At 41.2% G+C, this 21,036-nt stretch overlaps 1 protein-coding gene and 1 non-coding gene across 5 annotated transcripts; both read right to left on the bottom strand.

Moving 5' to 3' along the window:
* Positions 1-93: 93 nt before the first annotated feature.
* Positions 94-17,728, bottom strand: rapgef4a (Rap guanine nucleotide exchange factor 4a). Of its 4 annotated transcripts, none has more exons than XM_052082430.1 (27): positions 17,583-17,728; positions 10,517-10,588; positions 7,935-7,999; positions 7,518-7,624; positions 6,560-6,681; positions 6,298-6,481; positions 6,145-6,229; positions 5,823-5,883; positions 5,678-5,754; positions 5,423-5,569; positions 5,062-5,177; positions 4,619-4,704; positions 4,131-4,209; positions 3,885-4,035; positions 3,680-3,768; positions 3,517-3,547; positions 3,365-3,443; positions 3,056-3,202; positions 2,847-2,944; positions 2,637-2,762; positions 2,138-2,316; positions 1,974-2,064; positions 1,828-1,878; positions 1,281-1,368; positions 1,141-1,205; positions 1,008-1,062; positions 94-630 (listed from the first exon to the last, which is right to left on the bottom strand). In XM_052082430.1, the coding sequence occupies exons 1-27, from the start codon at positions 17,629-17,631 to the stop codon at positions 503-505; spliced, it is 2,628 nt and encodes an 875-aa protein (XP_051938390.1). In that variant the 5' UTR covers positions 17,632-17,728; the 3' UTR covers positions 94-502. The 4 variants fall into 4 exon arrangements, with proteins under 4 accessions (XP_051938390.1, XP_051938393.1, XP_051938391.1 ...); XM_052082433.1 differs by having other exon boundaries at positions 10,517-10,583; XM_052082431.1 differs by lacking the exon at positions 17,583-17,728 and adding an exon at positions 14,815-14,977 and having other exon boundaries at positions 10,517-10,583.
* Positions 17,729-19,273: 1,545 nt separating this feature from the next.
* On the bottom strand, positions 19,274-19,355 carry trnas-cga (transfer RNA serine (anticodon CGA)). The gene has a single exon. It is a non-coding gene; the product is annotated as a tRNA-Ser (tRNA).
* Between the last annotated feature and the right edge of the window lie 1,681 nt (positions 19,356-21,036).

Here is a 21,036-nt window from a genome sequence, read left to right as displayed (position 1 = left end):
TCAGTTCATCGAGTGGTTTGTCCACTGAGCAGTGATCTAAGAGTTGGCAAACGAGTAGAGTGCTTCAGGAATAACGAGTCAAACAAATTCCTCTGCATGACCATGACAAAATAAATATTTATGTATAATTTACAGCACAGAACAAGCTCACAAATATGTTTAAATATTTGATACAAAAAGATAAAATGATATCAGGAATATTGAGATATTTAACGCAATACATACTGCTGGTTAGACCAGAAATATAATAACATATATATAACATATATATAACATCGGGTCCCAGAGAAATGATTACCTGCTTTCCTGAATTCTCTATGAGCAACACTTTTGCTTGCTGAGAATGCGTGCTGTGGTGCAAATATACAGCAGTGCAAACTTCAATATGTGTAAACAGCACCTCATTATCTCCGATTACCCCCCCCCCCCCCCCAGTGATTGTCTGTTTGGGAGTTAGAGCGAGAGCGAAGCTGCCGTGTAACGCAGCCTTCACTGATGGGTATCAAGATCTGCGAGGTTCGAGTCCATGAGAGAGCCGGGTCAGCGTTCTTTGGTTGTCGATCACGCTGAAACGACGCACATAGCGCCGGACGTCGGGGTGGCTCTTGTTCACCACCGGTGACTCGGGACCTAGTGGGCAAACGCAGCGAAAAGAATCAAGCAAGTCACGTGGAACAGAAATGTCAAAGTTTTTGTCCACTGGCACAAAGGTGATTAGGTACACCTCCACAATCTAATAAGATCCAACTTGAGGCAACTTGGTGGCAAGGAGCTATGTTGGAGTGATTAGAAGAGCTTTATGTGGTGCTTTGTAGCCATTTTGTGGCATCTATATGATTTATTTGAGGTTATATATACAGTAGATAGAAAGATGGCCAGTGAAATACATTATGATTATTCACGACAAGAAATTTGCCCAATTTTGTCAAGAAATATTTGGGATTTAACTCTCCTATAGGATCTTATTATATTGCGCCCAGTTGCTACTTAGTAGCTGTGTGACTTACTGAATGGCTGACTCCTACAATACCTCACAATCTTCACTGTATTTGCGATCATCCGCTAGGTGACAAAAGCCATACAAATTAACAACTGCCTTTAACAAAAAGTACTTACAGTAAGCTGAAAATAAAACCTTACCATTTTCTCAAAATTGACCAAATTTTCAATAAATGTCTTGTTGCCCTCATGAGTGAATGTCATATCTGCAAGGAAAGAAAGAGGAAGCAGAGTTTGAGTCCAAACGTGTTGAACTGCTAGGACAACAAACGCATGCTGACCTTTGATCAACAGCGGCATGAAAGGAATGATGGGAGGTTCAAGTTTGGCAACCATCAGTCGGTACACTCGATGGTTCCTGCAAGGGTCCTGTCCAAAAGAGTTACCCGCGTTAAAAGCGATCCATGACAAATCCACAATCAATATTACGCGTATAAGCATACGAGACATAGGTTATCAATGAAACATTTTTTTCTAAATGTGATTTAAAATTTTTTTTAAACATCCATAATTTTGTTTGTTTTGCAGCGTGATGCCTTGACGTACGTTTTATTCATTCTGTGGCCACGCAGACCACTCGCATCTTAAAATCAACTCTCCCTATTGAAATGAATGGAAATGCCACTAATCCGTTCCAATCTTCCCAAATGACATCACATTTTGAGCTACGTTTCGTTACATATTTTTACACGACATAATGAACCGTTCTAAAAATTCCTCCTCAATGCTGCTATTGTATCCTGTTTTTATTTTATCTATGTATCGGTCTATCCATCGCATGTGAGACAACAGTAATTCTTTGAAAACACTGGAACCGCCTCTCTTTACCATCAAGTTTTCAAATTCCCGATAGAACTTCTTGAATTTGCTGGGAAGTTTCTGGAAACACAAAAGAGAGATTTTCAGGAAATGAAAAATGAGTGATAGGGGGTGGGGGGGGGGGTGGAGACATGCCAAATACTGTATGTACCAACCTCCCAGGTCTGATTCAGCCTGCTGACCGCTGGGTTGCTCAGCCCCATGACAATAGCAAAGAAGGCATTCAAGTTCCTGTGTTCCTTGCAGCTTTCGGCACAAAAGAAAAGTAGTCGTTCAACGGAAATGAATTGGTGAGATAACGTGAAGTGACTGTTCTTACTGGGATGCAATCTTGATGAACTTTTTGAGCAGCTGCACCCGCTTACTGAGCTGCGGGCAGAGGCAGACCTCCGTGATCACCCAAAACTGAATTTCATTGAACCTCTTTAGGAACAGGTCCAGGTTCACTGTGCTTTTCTTCACGTTTTGCCTCCCGAAGATGTGGTAGATTAGTTCAAGCTGTCAGACAGGGGTTGTGTTTTTTTTTTAAATAAGAAAAATATCAATCCATTATTCAGTATACTTTTCAATAACATACACTAATGCCATAATTAGGTTGAATGTAAAGAATGAAACATTTTCTGCTTCAGTTCAATGGATGTACTGCTTCTCTCGGCCACCTGAGGGCAGTATTATTCCCATATACATGGAGCTGGCCCAAGCTATCCACCCTTATCCCGAAGGGAGTCGCGGGGAAGGGAGTCTCCATCCTGAACTGGTCGCCAGTCAGTCACAGGGCACATATAGAGACAAACGTAATTTTCGGTCGCTCAACAAACCTCATGAACACAGTTGAACAGCTCCCAGTCATATCGCGTCAAATGGTAAGCAACATCCTTGGTGCTCATCCACTCAAAACTCGACAAAGAGCCTGAAGATGGACCCTCCTGCTCCGGCAGGGGCGTCTAGATGAAATGAATAAAAATAAACGGCACGGCAAAATTGTAATCCAGTACAGCAAAAATACTGAGAATATTTGATCAACACACCAAAGAATCCAGTTGATCCTTGAAGCAGGCAAAGAGACGCCCATTGATGGTAAGAGTAGAGAACACGGACACATCAGTGTGTTCGAACACCACTTTATCTGCTCACAAAACACAACGCGTGTGTCGGCAATAGTTTTTCGCACAGCAGATGGATAACAATTCCCCCCCCCAATTAGAGGAACGCCTTTGGAGCCGCTGAACGCTCTCACCTCCGGCCGAGCTGAGATGGACCAACAGGAGGTCCTCCACTGAGCCCATCTTGTCGGCCACGGCATGCAGGACCTCCCCGACCGAGGCGGAAACAAGGGCTCGGATCGTGATGTAAGCGTGGTCACAGCAAAAGACTTTGAACAGAACTGAGGACAAATGCAGCCATTTGTAAAAGAAACAAGATTGTTGCTGCACTGCTTATGCCAGATGTGGCAGATATGACCGATTGTTGTTTAATTGAGTTTAACTCAATTTTCATCACATCATAGTCGACTGAGAGAAAGAAAAAAATCTTTGTCGAGACTCACTTTCATCGTTGCTCTTAATAGGTTGACACTTTTGCATCTCGTCATCTCCCCTATTGAACTGCTCGAGTAGGACGATGTGCTGTGAAGGACCAACAGGTTAATTGAAAGCACATCCATAGTTTTTGAGCAGAATGAAAGCTTTTGAGATGTACCTTTCTGTGTGAGCTTCTGGCATCATCAGTGCTGAAATGGGGGGAGGGGAAGGGGGGGGCAAGTTGTGGCAAAGCAATCATAATTGGCTTTGATTGAACGGCTTCGATACGGGATTTCTCTAACCACAAAATGAAAGGCGTGTTATAAAATGAAATAACGTACTTGTGCTTGACAATTTTTTCCAGTTCAGGTAGTTGCTCACTGAGTGGTGGAAGTGATTCAGCGTCATTAGATACAGCCGCAAGAAAGTCCTGCAAAAAAAAAAAAGACAAACGTCATTGCACAAAATCATCACCAAAAACAGGGGTGTGTAGACTTATGCAAATCCACTGTATTCTCTCCTACGAAGATCGGATTAGCAACGAACCTCCAGGAAGACCACTGAGGTGTCTTCCTCTTGCAAATGATCACCATGCAAGGCGGCCCAATGCGTGACCAGGCGGATTACACGACGCTTGTTGTTGAGCGCATAGTCCAGCTTCTCCTGTTCGGAGCCCGGTGAGGCCTGGGCATGGTAGCTGAGCACCAGTTAAGGATCGGCCAAGCACAAGAGTTGAGCGGATGGAAGATGATGTCACGTCCACGCGCTTCCACGGGTGCGGAAAAAGGATATTGAGCCATCAACACTGGACAAAGTTGAATGTTTGGCATGAAGACGCAGTGCATGAGCACAAAATCATCTAAGGCAGCATCTGGCCGAGATAGATATGGGAATTAAAAAAAAATTAAAAAAAGAAACAGCAGATCAAATATGTGTTTTATGCATGCACACAGTAGACGATCTGCGCCGATACTGAAGAAAAAAAAAATGTTGACAGACGGAGGAGTGATTTGGCATTGGGGCAGTGTGCTAACAGCTCAATTATGTGGTGCTTTAATTTGGACGCTAGGCTCTTTTTTTTTGTAGTACAATTTCATATACATTTTCATTATTATTTCATAATATAAAGCGGTTTGAGAAAATTCATGCCTGTGCACTTTTGCCAACAGGAAAAACAAAAGTGCCATTTTGGAATCAGCCACAACTGCGGCCTCTTAAGCGCTGTTGAATGATGGCTGGCCATTTTTGCACACACCAAAACACAGTTGGAGAAAATTTACCTGATGCTGAAAACTGAGAATCCATTCGCATCATCTCAAGCAGGTGCTCCAAAATTTTCTCTGGTGTCCCTGACATGACCTTGTACCTGGAACAACACATTTAAAAAGGGTCATAAAGGAGCAGCAGCTTTTAATGCTACTGGATGGATGTTACTTCTGGATGCCGACACTCAACTACAGTCGATATTTCAACCGCCAAAAAATATTCGGTCAAAACCTCCAGAATATATCCCACCTTATGGTCACAGGGTTTTTCCATGGCAAGACAACGAGGCGCTCTAAAGTGGCTACGCGGTCTGCTGCCAAAAATTAGCTGGCTTCCGCACATTTGCAAACTTACCAACAACGGGTCTACCATGCACCCGAACGTTAAGTCTCTGAATACCCCGAAATGCTCTCATTTAAATTCACTTTTTTTTTTTTTTAATGGTTGATATATTCACTTGTAATGGGAAGTTGAGGCTCCGTGGTTGTCGGATCGACAGCTACTGAGACTCTTCTCTAACACCAGGACGTCTTGACCGTGCTCTTTCAGGCGCACCGTGTTGGCTTCTACGTCCTGCACGGAAAAATAAAAAAACCCAAGAGGTTCCACACTTACTTATTGCTCCATTATGTAGTACGAGTCACCCAAGTTCCTCGTTTGTAATGTAGTTTTATAATCACGAGTAAAGGGGAATACAGTACTGCTGTCAAAGGGTCAGTCTCCTGCAATTTGCATTTTTTGCCAACAGAGGGCGCCAAGACGTATCAGTACAAGGGCGTGTGGGAGTAGCTCGCTGCGTGTGTCCAAAAGCAACAAACCCTTAAAATCCTGTTGAAGTCCTCCTTGTCCACTCTCAGGAAGTGACAATTGTCCTCTCTCAAGACAATGGAAGCGGCGCGGGGGGCATCGTTGACAAGAGCTAGCTTCCCAAAGTCATCTCCCTCATGAAGTGTACAAACAACACCCTGCGGGGGGTCACATCGAGCCATCAGTCAGCCAACGGAAACAACAGAACGGCATTGACCAATTTGAAAAAAATAAATAAATAAAATGAAAAAAAAAAAAGAACGGACTTTTCCATAGATGACCACGTTGACCGAGCCCTTTAGGATGATGTACCATGAGGTGCCCTCTTCGCCTTGGCTGAACACTGCGAGATTGATGAGAATGAGAACAATGGGAAAATTATTTATTTCTTTCTTCTATCATAATACTTACGCACTGTTCCTGCTTTGGCATGGGACTCAAATATGAGCACGCCCATCAGTTCTCTCTTGACCTGTGTGGAGAGAAAGAAATACTAATTCGATTACTAAAATAACTAATCGACTTGTGCAATGTAAGAACAAGATTTTTTTTTTTTGTTCAATTCATATTATTCACTCAGATAATAAAGGATACCAGCAAATCATTAAACAAGTACAGAGAAATAAATGCATTTCAAGGGCGATTTGGGGGGTTGGCATATTAAATTAAGGACATTTCATACTCAGAAAATTACGACAATACTGAAGACGGAAAAAAAAAAAAATCCGCTCACAGTGGTGGAAAGGTGCGCTAAGGCCTTGATGTGGAGGAGTTCCTCCCAAATGATCTCTAAATCGTTTTCTGTTCTCTCCGATGGCCTGCCAAGAGAATATAGCGCAAGGTTATTGTAACGGATGAACTGACACGAATTGTCTGGGAAGCTCACCGTTTCCTCAGAATCATCCTCATGTAGGCGTCGGGCCCCATCTGCGAGAGGAGTACCAAAGTATCCTGCAGCTCCTCTTGGCTCCGCCTCCTCTCCTCCTCGTCGGGTAAAGAGGTCTCCTCTTCTTCATCGTCCAGGAAACGGTAGAAAAGGTATTTGTCCTGGAAGCTTGGCTCCCGGTCCACTGGGTCACATTCAGTGAATATAACAATGATGGGATGCGATGCTAAACAAGTAGCGAGGATGAGAAGACCGGGCTCACCGTGGCAAAGAACGCCTTCCTCCAGAAGCACCTGCCACATGGCCACAGCTTGAAGGCGAGAGTGCACACAGGAGCTGTGCTGCATCTGCCAGTCGACCATCTCTGTTCCCACGCAACACTGCCTGGTAAAACACACCAAAAGAGACCTTGTTGAGAATTGCAACGACCTATTTCTTCCAAGTACAAACCATTACAGTAAAGCCTCCTTCATTGTGGGTTTTGAAAACAAAACAAAACAGGAAGCGTTTCATCTCTGTATTTCTTTGTTTTAAGATAATTGAGTGTCAAATCCTCTTCAATCCTGCTTTTTACACCTACAGAAAGCTATGGGTGTCAATCCAATTTATCTTTGGACATTGATTAGATGATTAGAAACAACGAGATTAGTTTAACACCTATCTAAGTGTCCTTGGGTGTCTTGAAAGGCGATTATAAATAAAATGTATTATTATTATTATACGTTGTGTAGTTTGGAATTATTTTTTTTATGGTTTTCAAGTTATCTTTTACAGTTTATAGTGTTACACAGACTTGAGAGCAAAATCCAAGATGTCAAAGTTTGGTTCTATTCTCAGGGTGCAAATCGACTTTATCAGCTGCTGTTTACTTAAATCCACAAAGTATTTATTTTCACTCTCCCATGATTTCGCATTTGGACTGGGTTTTTTTTCCCCATTCCGTAAATCGCCGAAAGTGCCAGATCAGAGACTCTAAAGTCTAAACGCTGAACCTCAAAATTGTGTGGGCAGGAGTGCCGGCCATGTGGGCACGGTACGGACTAATAAGAAATCATGTTTTGAAAAAAAATATTAGAATATTAGAATTAAAAATAATAAATAATAATAATAATTAATAATAAATATATATATATAATTATTATTATAAATAATAATTATATATAGATATATAGTTATTTATTATTTTACATATATACCCTCAAAAAATGTGTCGATTTCACCTGTATGTTTTCAGATGGTACTTTCTGTCTCGGATCATATGAGGCGCTCTGGAGAGGATGGCGTTACGGAGAACCTTCCCCGCGCGCAGGATCTTTCCAGAAGGCACCTGAACTCAAATATGTACAAATGGCACCATGAAACGGCGCAGTACGTTTTCTAGTGCCATTTCCACAGCAAAACTATCAATCAGACGGAGTGTCGTGTTATGTAAGGCGGGCAGGAAAAGGACAACAACAGCAAGGTGGGACAGGATGGAAGATTGGACAGCGGTCATGTTTATATTTAAACCAACTTTAAACAAACGCCACGTTCTATTCATGCTGTGACTGGGAAGGATGTGATTACGTCAGGTGATTTTAGGAAAACGCAGAGCAGATAAGCAGAAGCTCCAAAGCAAGACGGAAAGGAGAAAGTACCTTTTGGGGATTTTCGGTTGGAGAAGCACACGAGTTGTTACTTATGTTCTCTTTGTCCGGCGTTCCTGTTTGGATGAGCAATAAATATACAGTGGACAGCGTTATCTCAATACGGAAATATCATCGCAGTTTTTTGATTGGCTTCACCTAATTTTTGGACGGATTGCATTTTGCTGCCCAAACACACAAAAAAAAAATGTTGGTCATATTGGCTCAACTAAATATTTTTATGTTCGATTAATCGAAAACGATAACCCAAAGCCACTTTATTATTGAATGATTTTAATCCTATTTGTGGATTTAAAAAAATATAAAAAACTATCCTATTATCCTCCATTATTTGTCATTGTTTTTGTGCTAAGGTGCTAAGGCAGTGAGTTTTATTTTCGTACAATTTTGTGGGATCTTAGAGCCAAGAAATTATGCCAAAGTAAGTTGAGGAGTTTCTTTTGGACAAAAGCAGTGCTTTGCCACAATCTTATGACATCTATGGGCAACTCCAAATATTTTTTTGTGAAGGGGGGGGGGGGGTGGTTCACTGGTGGATTTTCAATATTCCAGGCAGAGCGGTGGAACGCTGTTTTCGCTTCATCCGGTAAACGCGGTGGCTAGTGGTTACCACATCGACCTCGTTCTTAAGTTCAGGATTCGAATCTCTGCTCCAGCCTTCCTTTGTGGAGTGTCGGTCCTCCGAAAACATTTCCATGTTCGGTTACTTGTAGTTTGAAAGCAAGTGTGATTGGTTGTTTGTCGGTGCCCTGCAATTTGCTGGGGACCAAACTCAGCTGGAACAAGCTCCAGCTAACAAAGGCTCAAGTTTTACTGACTATGTGACCGAAGCCGGATGACCAAAGCCGAGTCCATAAAAGTTGTAGAAAGCGCGGCGTCTTAACATGTTTAATTTACACACCGAGAAGAAAATTGTACTGAAGTGTAAGTGCAGGAGCGAGCGGCAGCCACCAACTGCATGATTCTTGTATGATTTCCTAATGTATTCATGCACGGTGCATAGTGTGGGGTACTCCACTGTACGTTGGTGTAGAAATAGTAAAGTGGCATTCCTACAGGGACGCTCTATTCAAAATGACATAACAGTTTAATAACAGTGTAATAACTTCAGGGCTCAAGACGGGTTTGGATACCCAGGCAAGCTTTTTCCTAATGGGTACACCTAAAAAAATAATAAAAATAAAAACACGAGGTTGGCAGAGGAATATATGAATGAGACTCTATATCTTTGTTTCACATGTCACATATTTTGCAGTTTTTTTGTGAACAGAGCCCGAGTCTGCTGTACTTTTTAATTCATGCCAGGTAGTTTTTGGATTCTACACTTCAATGCCAATGTTCACTATTCTTGAGAATTACAAGTTATTTACTCTTGAAAAGGGATACCCTTGCTTTATAATAGCATCAGGAGCAAAAAAAAACCCCCAAAGTCAATGTTATGGTTTGTCATGATAGTTTGAGGGAAAATATACTCTTCGAAAACGTGCGTTATTGTGATAAGTGTAAGTGAGTGATCTACGCCCATCAAATAGAGAGTTGAAATCGCTGCGGATGAAATGAAAAGATGCTAATGGCACTTGACAGCTTATTGAATATTAAACGAAGGCCTGATATGTTCAAAAGTCATCACCGAGGCTCTCTGACGCAAAATCACTTCAAGCACCTCAATGTGAGAGTAATGGGAGAGTTCTTTTGGAATTGTGATTCAAATCAAGCACCTATAACTTTTGTGCTGGTGCAGACAAAGGAAAAAAAGTTGGTGGCGCTAGTTCAACCAGTGCAAAAACTTAATCCAGAGCCCTGGACAGGAAGTCCAAATATTGAGGACATTAAAAATAATGCATTGAAAATATTTGCTTTTTGTGTGAAAAACAAAAAAACTATTTCTTAATTCAAATGTCTCATGCCAATGTTATCCAAAACAAAAATCGACATGCGCCTGCATGTTCTATCTTTCTACTGCTATTTGAAATTCAAACGCGTTATAATATCCTTCTGTGTGCCTGTCAGCATGTGTCCAAATAATTAACGTTGTCCAAATAAATCTAACTCGTGAACACATTATGTCCGAGCTGAATAACAGAGAACCTAAAAAGGTCACCTCATATGCAATAGCCTCAACTGAGCAGGCTCAACTTTTCATGAAAAAAAAAGGAACAGCTATTTATCACTGTCATTGTACAAGACCACAAAGCCCCTGTGGGAGCTTTGTTTGAGCAAAGCTCGGTCAATATTAAGTTAACTTGCACCAGGAACGCCTTGATTAAAATATATATATCAGCCTTTACAATGTTGCAACTACTGGAGCAAGCGGAAGTCTGGCAGAAAAGGAAGTCTGCTTCAGCAGAGTTCAATCATGTTCCTGCGTGTGCAAAGTATCACAATGCTGTCACACTGAATGGTTGATTCCCCCCTTGCGGATCTTCACAAATATTCTGAATCAATTTTCAACATTTGAAGGAGTTCACATGAATAAAAACCCTCAGCGTGAGGTTCAACAAATGCTGTGATAGAGTGTTTAAAAACAACAAAAAAAGTGTCGCTGAGATGACAATCACAATGCAGTTACTCACCGTCGGCACCGGCCTCCATCACACCATAGGGGGGGGCGAGGACTCCCGCCATGCGCTGATGAAACTTCTGTGCTAAAATAAATAAATACAGAAAAACAAACACAGTCGTGAAGCTGATTAAATCATGATTTTTTAAAAAAAATGTATTGTCCCATTTGAAATTGTCAACGTCACACCTGTGTCTTGCTAAATATAACAATAATAATTTAAAAAAATAAAAATTTCTAAACCTTTCATTGAGTCTTATACAGAAATTGAAGATTTGTGTAAAAAAAAATCTAATTGACCATATTTCAAAACATGAGTTTTATATCTATCTATTATATATATATATTATTTATTAATATATTATAATATATTAATATATAATATATTATACTATAATATATTATATTTTGCGTTTCAACATTTGCAACCCTACACATGACCTTCATGTTCATCCTTAATGCGCACCCGTATGGAAGCTCACTTTCAAGTCCTCCTTTCATCTTGTTACGCAAGCGCTAGATTAGGCATCTCTCAGTGAGCGCTTGGCCCTTTAATGGCATTCGCGATGCGGAGAGCCACCGAGTCAGCAGAGCATGACTTGAGTCTTATACATCATTGTTCCCCTGCAGTCATCACTGACATTATGTAATGAGCATCGTGAGTCCAAAAGCAGCTCATGAGCCATTCAAATATTCACGATTCGGTGACCCGAGAGTTGAACTCCGACGTGGTGGTAAACTACAATAAAATACATTTCCAAAATAAAAACCTGGAACAATGTCCACTCAACACGCCTAACTCATCTTGAAATAAACCTGAAAGCAACCATTAAGTAACTGACGAGATTGGTTCAGTGATTAAAATGAAGTTGAAATTGAAGGAATTTTTCATCTTTTAAAATTAGCGAACGGCTCTCGTCGAGTCGCGCACAAGTGTGATGGTTCTTTAAGCCACATACATTATTATTATTAAAAATGTATTCATGTCTATTACACACATTTTTAAAGCTATTCATTCAACCTTGCAACATTAAAGGGGGGAAGTCAACCCCAAAACCTTCTTGACAGTAATGTTTTATACGCCTTGACTAGTCCAAACGTGGCATTCTGGTTCATATTCAGTTTGTGGAATATGAGCTGAGCAGCAAAATCCACCCGTTTTTTAAGCCATCTCAGTGGACGGCCATTTTAGACACTTGCTGTCAACCGAAAATGACATCACAGTTGCTTGGAGCTCGGGTAAAAACAAATCGCGGCTCTCCTGTTTTCTGAAGCCAAGGCACGATTGGTTGTTACCTGAGCCCCTGAGCAACTGTGATGTCATTTTCAATCGACATGACATCAAGTAGGAAAATGGCCGTCCCGTGATATGGACACAAACGGGTGGAATTTTACTCATATTCCACAAATGCAATATGAATCAGCGTTAATCAATACTTGCACTTTGAATGGAAATAAAGCCGTCCCGGTGACTTTGACAAGACATTTTGTCTTCGTTGACAATCAAGGGTTTTACAATTAGCAAGGTGCACTCAGACCAAACGTCGCTTGAGCAAATGAACTCCACCTCACTGAGCCAACAAAGCCGGCCTCCCTGGGGCTTCGAACCTTTCCATCCTGTGGTTGGGGGCTCGGTAATCTCCAGGAGGATTACGACCATTTATCAGCTGTGCAAAAAGCACTCATTCTCCTCTTCTTAATAACGATTTTTGCGTCATCCAATGCATCAAGCACACATCCATGAAGAACGAGCTTGAAAGCATCGCGCTCAACTGAAGTGTGCCATTTTCTGATTTGTGTCCATCAATGATGCGACATCGTTTGATTGTGCACCAGGGCTGGGCGATAATGGGGGGGGGGGGGGGATAATTCGTACAATTATTTAGACTGATATTAAAATCACGATTATTCATTCATTCATTCATCTTCCGTACCGTTTGATCCTCACTAGGGTCGCGGGGGGTGCTGGAGCCCATCCCAGCCGTCTCCGGGCAGTAGGCGGGGGACACCCTGAATCGGTTGCCAGCCAATCGCAGGGCACACAGAAACAAACAACCATTCGCACTCACACTCACACCTAGGGACAATTTAGAGTGTTCACTCAGCCTGCCACGCATGTTTTTGGAATGTGGGAGGAAACCGGAGCACCCGGAGAAAACCCACGCAGGCCCGGGGAGAACATGCAAACTCCACACAGGGAGGCCGGAGCTGGAATCGAACCCGGTACCTCTGCACTGTGAAGCCGACGTGCTAACCACTGGACTACCGGGCCGCCCCCACATACATTATTATTATTAAAAATGTATTCATGTCTATTACACACATTTTTAAAGCTTTTTATTCAACCTTGCAACATTAAAGGGGAAGTCAACCCCAACACCTTCTTGACAGTAATGTTTTATACGCCTTGACTAGTCTAAACGTGGCATTCTGGTTCATATTCAGTTTGTGGAATATGAGCTGAGCAGCAAAATCCACCCGTTTTTTAGCTATCTTAGTGGACGGCCATTTTAGACACTTGCTGTCAACCGAAAATGACATCACAGTTGCTTGGGGCTCGGGTAAAAACAAATCGCGGCTCACCTGTTTTCTGAAGCCAAGGCACGATTGGTTGTTACCTGAGCCCCTGAGCAACTGTGATGTCATTTTCAGTCGACATCAAGTAGGAAAATGGCCGTCCCGTGATATGTACACAAACGGGTGGAATTTTACTCATATTCCACAAATGCAATATGAATCAGCGTTAATCAATACTTGCACTTCGAATGGAAATAAAACCGTCCCGGTCACTTTGACAAGACATTTTGTCTTCGTTGACAATCAAGGGATTTACAATTAGCGAGGTGCACTCAGACCAAACGTCGCTTGAGCAAATGAACTCCACCTCACTGAGCCAACAAAGCCGGCCTCCCTGAGGCTTCGAACCTTTCCATCCTGTGGTTGGGGGCTCGGTAATCTCCAGGAGGATTACGACCATTTATCAGCTGTGCAAAAAGCACTCATTCTCCTCTTCTTAATAACGATTTTTGCGTCATCCAATGCATCAAGCACACATTCATGAAGAACGAGCTTGAAAGCATCGCGCTCAACTGAAGCGTGCCATTTTCTGATTTGTGTCCATCAATGTTGCGACATCGTTTGAATGTGCACCAGGGCTGGGCGATAATGGGGAAAAAAAATAATTTGTACAATTATTTAGACTGATATTAAAATCATGATTATTCAATGATACCAAAACTCGCCTTGACCTTAAAGAACAACCAGAAAATAAATGAGTAAAAATGAATACCCATTGTTCCTGCTGACCGCACTTTGGCCTCTTAGGGGCTGCGTGGCACGCACAATAATAATAATATATTATGCTAACTCATTTTTTGTTCATATTAGAAAGAATGTATGACAGGGAGTCTTTGTTATATTACCTGTCTATATGTGCTGCTACAGCGTTTTTGGGATATCTCGTGGTCATTTTTACTGGGCAGTCAAGCAGATGTTTACATTGAGTGCTACCCTTAAGATGACAAGATAAAAATGAAATCAAGGTAATAATATTTAAATATGCTACGTTCGGAGTGGGCAGTAGGCTATATAAAGTTTGTTTTACGGTCTAGAATTCCACTTTGGGGACCAAAAGCTCGTTGATGATGTAATCGTATCCGCCTCCGTGTGAAATTGGCTTGCAAGCACATCTGAGAAGTTTTGTTCGCACTAAAGATAGAGAGAAAGTAGCTCATCATGCAGCACACCGAGAAAAAGAGACAACGGGAGTAGACGGAGTAGCCATGTATTTATAGGAGTACTTTAAAACAACCAGGGCTGTATACGAACTACTGTACATGGAGCAAAAATAATAATAATAATAATTCATACTTGGGAAGAGGCGAAATTGTGTTACGGTGCAGACAATACATTGTTCTGTTGACCTCCGGCTTCCTTCATGCTGCAAGACTTTGTTGAATTGCGAGTATCTCCGTGCATGAATGCATGACCTGATTTTGAAATCTCTACCCCGGTGGACAACATGACTCACATCTCAGACTAGGGCAGAATCATTTCGAAAAATAAATCTAATTGCCATATTTTATTCTCCCAACCAATGTTGCAATTAGAATTTATTCTGGGCTGTTTTTTTTTTTTATTTCAGGTCCTCTTCTCATGTATTATTTCACAAATGCAATAAATTAATCTGCAGTTCAATTATCAAAATCATAGGTGGTGTTCATAAATGTTTTGACCTCACAGGTTACACTAAAATGAAAGACAAACTAATTATGAATGAACATGAAAGACAGACAAACAAATGTTGCTCACCTGCTACCTGCGTATCTTTGGGATGTTATTGATTGAAAAATCCCACACGCCCTCCTAATCTCAGTCACATAGCAGTCATGGATTATAGGTGACATCCAACGTGGTCGCTCTCTCACTCAGAGAGCAAAGTGAGCTTGGCTGTGTCATTCTCACAGTGCGGCCAGTCGACTATTTCTGAGCAGCGGTTGCTAAGTGATTACTTTCTCTCTCTCTCTCTCCAAAGAAAAAAAAAAGTAGCATTTCAGTGATAAAAAACTACCAGTAAATGAGTTGAGGAACCTCATCTAGTCCTTTGCCGCCATCTTGTGGCAACTTTATGCCTAGGAGCTACATAGAAGTGAGTTGAGGAGCTTTGTGTAGTTTTTTTTTGCGGCCATCCCGTGGCGACTTGGTAAACTGAGTTGAAAAGCTTCATGTAGTGTTTTGATGGCATCTTGCGGTGTCTTGGTGCCAAGGCACCATGTCAAAGTAAGTTGAAGAACTTCATTCAGCGCTTTGCCACCATTTTGTGGCCTCTTGGTGCCATGAGAGTGTACTGAAGTGAGGTGAGGAGCTTTATGGAGTGTTTTGCTATCATCATGAGGCATGTATGTGCAATTAGAAACCTTTTTTTTTGGGGGGGGGGGTCAATTACTTACGTTTTTTACCAAGTTATTTTTTTTTCCAAACACAGGAAAGCAGCATCAGAATCAGGAAGACTATAATACAATCAACTCTAATTTTGGATGAGTTCCTGATTTTTATTGATCAATGCTTCAAATAGGCATACGTTGAAGACAAGGCGGCTTTGTAATGGTGAATGTTAATTTGGCATCAACAATGCACATAGCCCAAAACTCCCACTATGAAATCCTTGATATTTGTTTTTTCTTTTTGCATGTGGTAGATCTTCAAACAACTTTGAAACGATCGGCCTTGTTGTGGGTGTGGCGCAATTCATCTTTTGGCAATCTATTTGTATTATTGGAAGGTAATGGTGGTCATTTCCTTATCTTATAGTTTTGAGTCTGGGTCGTTTGATGATGTAACAATTCCGAACATGGAGATAAGGAAATAATACGGATACAATCATCCCGCTTTTGCCATGCGCTCGGACAAACTGTGGCCTGGGATGTGACCAGCTTGTTATAACCACAACCTGGCCCATCCACTCAATCCTTTAGATATTAGATGGCACACTGTGTCCCTGTCATTTCCTGTTCATCATCTTTTCCTGCAGGCTGCTTCTATATAGACCAATGGCAGTGACACATAACACAATATCCTCCCACCCACTCCCTCGGCCACGCCCGAAGCATAAACACATGAGCAGCATGTACAGCTATAAGCATTGTTGACACACTTGAATCACATCTTATGCAGTAATGAGGAGTATTTCGTGACATTTAAAGCAAAACATTCCAATTTTCTCCACCCAGCCATGTGCTTCCTTACAATCCAGGCTTTCCTGTTTTAACCACATTAGCCACTAGCAGAGAAGCAAAAGTGAGAAGAAAAGTGATGCACGCACTGCTCTGCTCTGTTCTTTTCGATTAAAAAAAAAAAAAGTCACGGAACCACTCGCGAGCAGTGGACAGTCTTGCTCGTGTCACAACCCTGAGTCACTGTAGAAGCATTAAGGCAGCAATGCAACAAATCCAAAGATTAAAATGGCATGCCAGAACCTTACTATTTGTCCAATATGCATGAGTCATGGAAATAAAAGTTGTTGTTTTTTAAAGGTGAATTTACAATAGCCTGCAAAGCTGCACACACACATACACACATACACAAACTGGTTTGAGTGCAGTGCAGTGGTTTCTCTGGCAAAGGCAGTCAACCACACATCTTACTTTACTGACAATCTAATGAGAGTCAACACAATAGCTTGACAAAAAAAAACCTACAATGCATCAGAAAACTATTCCCAATATGTAGCTAATTAAGGCTAAATGAGGTAGGATCATATTCCAACATACGGTTGTTGTTTTAGTCACACGATATTGTTAAATAATCAAAACGAGCCCGGTTTTAATACAGGGCTCACTGATTTACATGTGTAGTTGATTTTGTGGCTGGTAATAATTAGAATGAGACAATAGGAAGCTACTGTATACAAGGGGAAACGATTGCCGAGTTGTCTCATCGTACTTTGATCATATCGCTCTTCACAAGAATAAATTCCACACTTCAAGGCCTCTGTCAATTAAATGGATGCAACTGCCAGCAATCACCCTGGGGAGTGGGTTGGGATGGAGTTCTTCATCAGAACCGGCAGGGATCATTTCGAGTTTGATAGCATCAGGCACGACAAGACATTTCCCCAGACTTTGTTCGTGAAACTGGCAGCGGTTAATAAAACCGTGTGCCAGAAAAATTATTCAAGGAAAAACGTCCCCACAACAAGAGCCTAACGATGAAGTAAATTATGCAGATTTCTCGTTGATAACGTTCCAGTGGCGAGAAATCTAACAGCGGGAAAAAAAATCAAAGTTAAAGCTGTAAATGGTTGTCAGGGTTTATTTGACGCAGACTTTGTGGAACCCAAAAGCGAGAAGAGAACAAAGGAAACATTGCTGGAAGAAATTGTTTTTTTTAGTTTCAAACACAAATCAGCATGAAATATCAAATGAACATACAGCGTATTGCCCTGCCAAAATTGTAAAACATGGCAGCAACTTCAAAATACAACAGTTCCTCACTGTATATGCCAAGTCTCATTTTGAGCAAGCTCGGTTCCACAACATGCCACAACACTGATGAGTCAAAACATCTCATGCGAAACAAACCTTGCTTAGGTGGTGGCAGGTTATTTCCACGCAAGACGAAGCCACACATCCATCTGAATTCAGGCCTACAAGTGAAGCCTGAGTACAGCCTCCAATCGAATGCCCTTCGTCCCAAAGGAAATGGGCTGTCTCACTCAGGAAACCAATTCAGAACTTGAATTCTTGTTTTGGTTGACGAGAACGCACGGTGGCGATTTGTTTGTTCTGTAAAAACCCACTGATGCCATCTAGTGGTCATAGTCTCAAACTGAAAGTTAATAACAAAAGTAAATAAGATTAATTCGCCAACAAATTGCTTTATTTGGGCAGAATCAGCAGAAACTTTGAACACAATGGGACAATGGACCGAACATTTTGGACCATTTTTACGGCCTTTCTGTGTGGAGTTTGCATGTTGTCCCCCGTGCCTGCGTGGCTTTTCTCCGGGTATTCCGGTTTCCTCCCACATTCCAAAAACATGCTTGACATGTTAATGGAACACTCTAAATAGTCACTAGGTGTGAGTATGAGCGCGGATAGGCTCCGGCACTGGTTTTACATCTATATATGTTAATATAAATACTGTTCGTTATCATTTAAAAATATTGCTCGATGTTCGCTCCAATGTCCCACAAGAATCCTACATCCTCAAAGTTTTCTAATAGTGAGCCTAAGAGCCACAGGAAGAGGCTTTGCTGAATTAATGATGACGTTAAAAAAAGAATGGTTATACTACAAACGCTTTTATAAAATATATTTATGTGAGTATTTGTAGGTTGACACTTTATAGGTGCTCGATTTCGTTACTTTACTTTAGTCTTTAGTTTACCAAATGCACTACGCTTGTCTGCCAAAAGAGTGCAGCATTCACTCTGTAAAGGATCATTTGACTTCAACATGGACAAAAAAAAGGTTTGAATGCAGATTTATCGTGGAGGATTTTGCTTCTTTGCTCAGCCCAGTGAATAATATAATCTATCCTTCAATCGTGGAAGCCAAAGCTGGGACCACATTGTGAATCGCAGAGTACCCACATCCCTGCCATGCTGCATACCACCCTGAAAGTCTGGAGACACAAGACAGTAATATATACTGTACAGTTTGTAATCCTCAGAGCAATTTGGAGACATCGCACATTGGTGTATGCTTCCAAAAGCAGAATTTCAAGAAGTTTGATCAGTGTTTGACCACTATCTGAACAGATATAATCACCTGCTTGTTTCAAAATCCTGCTCTTTCACCATTGTGTGAAAGGTTGCCATAGGAACCATCGCCTTGGCTGTGGCATGCCATGTTACCCCAAGGAGAAAGCCCACTAACTGTGTATATAAGGCCTTTCAGACCCACTGTTGCTAGGAGATGATCCCGAAAGCTTGTAATAGTAAACACAATCTAATCTAAATGAATCCGATATAAATGCCACGCATTGATTTTCTTCCAAACGTCAAGTCAAGTAAACGTGGCATTTGTATTAGATTCGTCCCGCTTGGAAAGATACTAGATAATGTCTTTCACTGTAAAAATATAATGTATATTTTTTAAACGCGATCAGAAAGATAGATTGAATGTACAGATGCATTTTCAAATGGTGCGCTTAGAAAAACAAACCAGTATAAATGTTTCGACATGTTTGATAGTTTGCTAAGGCGATCATCACATTATTTCTACAAAATGTCAATTTTTTCATCACCCGTGGTATCCAAAGATGATATCGTCACGAACAGGGTTCGAACCTGTGCGGGGAAACCCCATTGGATTTCGAGTCCAACGCCTTAACCTCTCGGCCATCGTGACTTCATACACACTGACGTCATTATTTTGGTTTTGAAGGATCCAATTAAAACTCGTGTGCAACGTGTTGGATTTAATTAGAGGTTTAGAATCTGGTGCCGTACTCATTTTAAAACATTTATTTATTTACATGTCCTGTTGGATAGGAGTTGGTCTAAAGTCCAACGGAAATGTTGTTTAGAACAGCGATAAGTGACGCTGCTCAGATGCTTTCCTCTCATTCCTGACAGCTCAAGTCCCAACGGTGGCTTCAAGGGTTGAATCTACATTAAAATGGGACGAAAACAATGGCCACACTCATCCAAAAAGACAATCCACATTGAAACATAATGTTCAGATGAGCAGTTTTAATGCGCTATATAATTATCTCAGCCTATCAGCTATGTTTGTCTCAAATGGAATGAGAGGTCAGATAAAACCAACGGAAATGCCTCAAAATTGAGCTTTTTCCAGAGACGTCTGGCTGGCTATTCGAGATACTCATTTACAACTTTGATGGGCTGAAATAGGGTTAAAAAACAAGTACTGTTTCCACAATCTTTTACTACTAGCAAACTCAATACAATGGCAATAATAATCACTTGAAGTGAAAATGTATTTTGGGAAGAAATGGGATGACAGATCCATATTTCATGAATTTTGCAATTAAATATGCAGATTAGATAAGACCTTGAGGGATTGAAACAGTGGACATGCCCTGTAAATAAAAGTGGCTGCTAAATAGATCACCATCTGGTTATGCCACTTTTAGCACACGAGCCCATTATGAATGTTGTTACATAAACCCCCAACAATGCCGAGTTATCTTTTTACTCAAGGTTCAGATGGGACAAAATATTTAATCCAATAAATAATTTAAATTGACATTTTGATTGGCTGCTATTTTTACAAAGTAGATTCTCAGCCACCAAAGGACCGCTGAGTATCGATAGAAAATGGTGGAGATAATGTCATGGTTTGGACTTGGATGGCTGCTTCTGGAATGGGCTCATTTTTTTATGTAACTCACGGGGTTGCAGCGGAATGAATTTTGATGTCTACAAAAACATTTCCTCTGACAATTTACAGAAAAGAGCATTCAGTGTAATCAGTAGAAGCTTTATCATCAAGTCAAATGTGCACAAATTTCCTCCCTCGTAAACAGACAACAGACAACAAGAGAGAGTCGCTGCGGGTGCCCGCGCCGCCATCAAAAGAACACTTACCATAAAAGGAAAAAAATAATACAACAGAACACAGCCGTGCCATTTTAACCACTTTTCCTCCATTCATTTTGTTGTTTGAAGCAGTTATAGATGAATGAGGAGCGAATCAAAGTGTCCTTTTCACCAGTGGATCAAAGATGTCACATTGTAAAGCGCGCACGTCTGCTACAAGGTATAGCTGGAAAGCAACAAGAAGCTGTAGCATCCATGAACGAAAAAGAGAATTGGCTCTCTTCTCCTTTTCCAATGTTAATCCGCTTCAACGTGTAACAAGACAATGACTCAAAGCACACTGCAAACACAACAAGGGACTTTAACAGGCAAAAAAAGCAGAAGGTATGAGACTGGCCACGTCAATCACCATATTTTAACCATATTGGGCAGGTCTTTCACCTTCTGAAGAGGAGACTAAAGGGAGAAACTCCCAGAAACAAACAAGAACTGGAAGAGGCTGCAGTAGAGGCCTGGAAAAAAAAACA

This window comes from Hippocampus zosterae, chromosome 12, assembly GCF_025434085.1.
Source record: "Hippocampus zosterae strain Florida chromosome 12, ASM2543408v3, whole genome shotgun sequence".
Classification (NCBI taxonomy): Eukaryota; Metazoa; Chordata; class Actinopteri; order Syngnathiformes; family Syngnathidae; genus Hippocampus; species Hippocampus zosterae.
The sequence above is the reverse complement of the archived record's forward strand: the minus strand, read 5'-3'. Positions and strand labels throughout refer to the sequence as shown.

What these genes read in the sequence shown, in the direction of transcription:
- rapgef4a (XM_052082430.1), bottom strand. Translation starts at nt 17,631, where the DNA reads ATGTGTGGCTTCGTCTTGCGTGGAAATAACCTGCCACCACCTAAGCAA. An exon ending in TTCTCAGTTTTCAGCATCAG is followed by an intron (nt 4,210 to 4,618) that starts GTAAATTTTCTC and finishes TATCTCGGCCAG; the next exon opens with ATGCTGCCTTAGATGATTTT. An exon ending in GGGAATTTGAAAACTTGATG is followed by an intron (nt 1,369 to 1,827) that starts GTAAAGAGAGGC and finishes TCTTTTGGACAG; the next exon opens with GACCCTTGCAGGAACCATCG.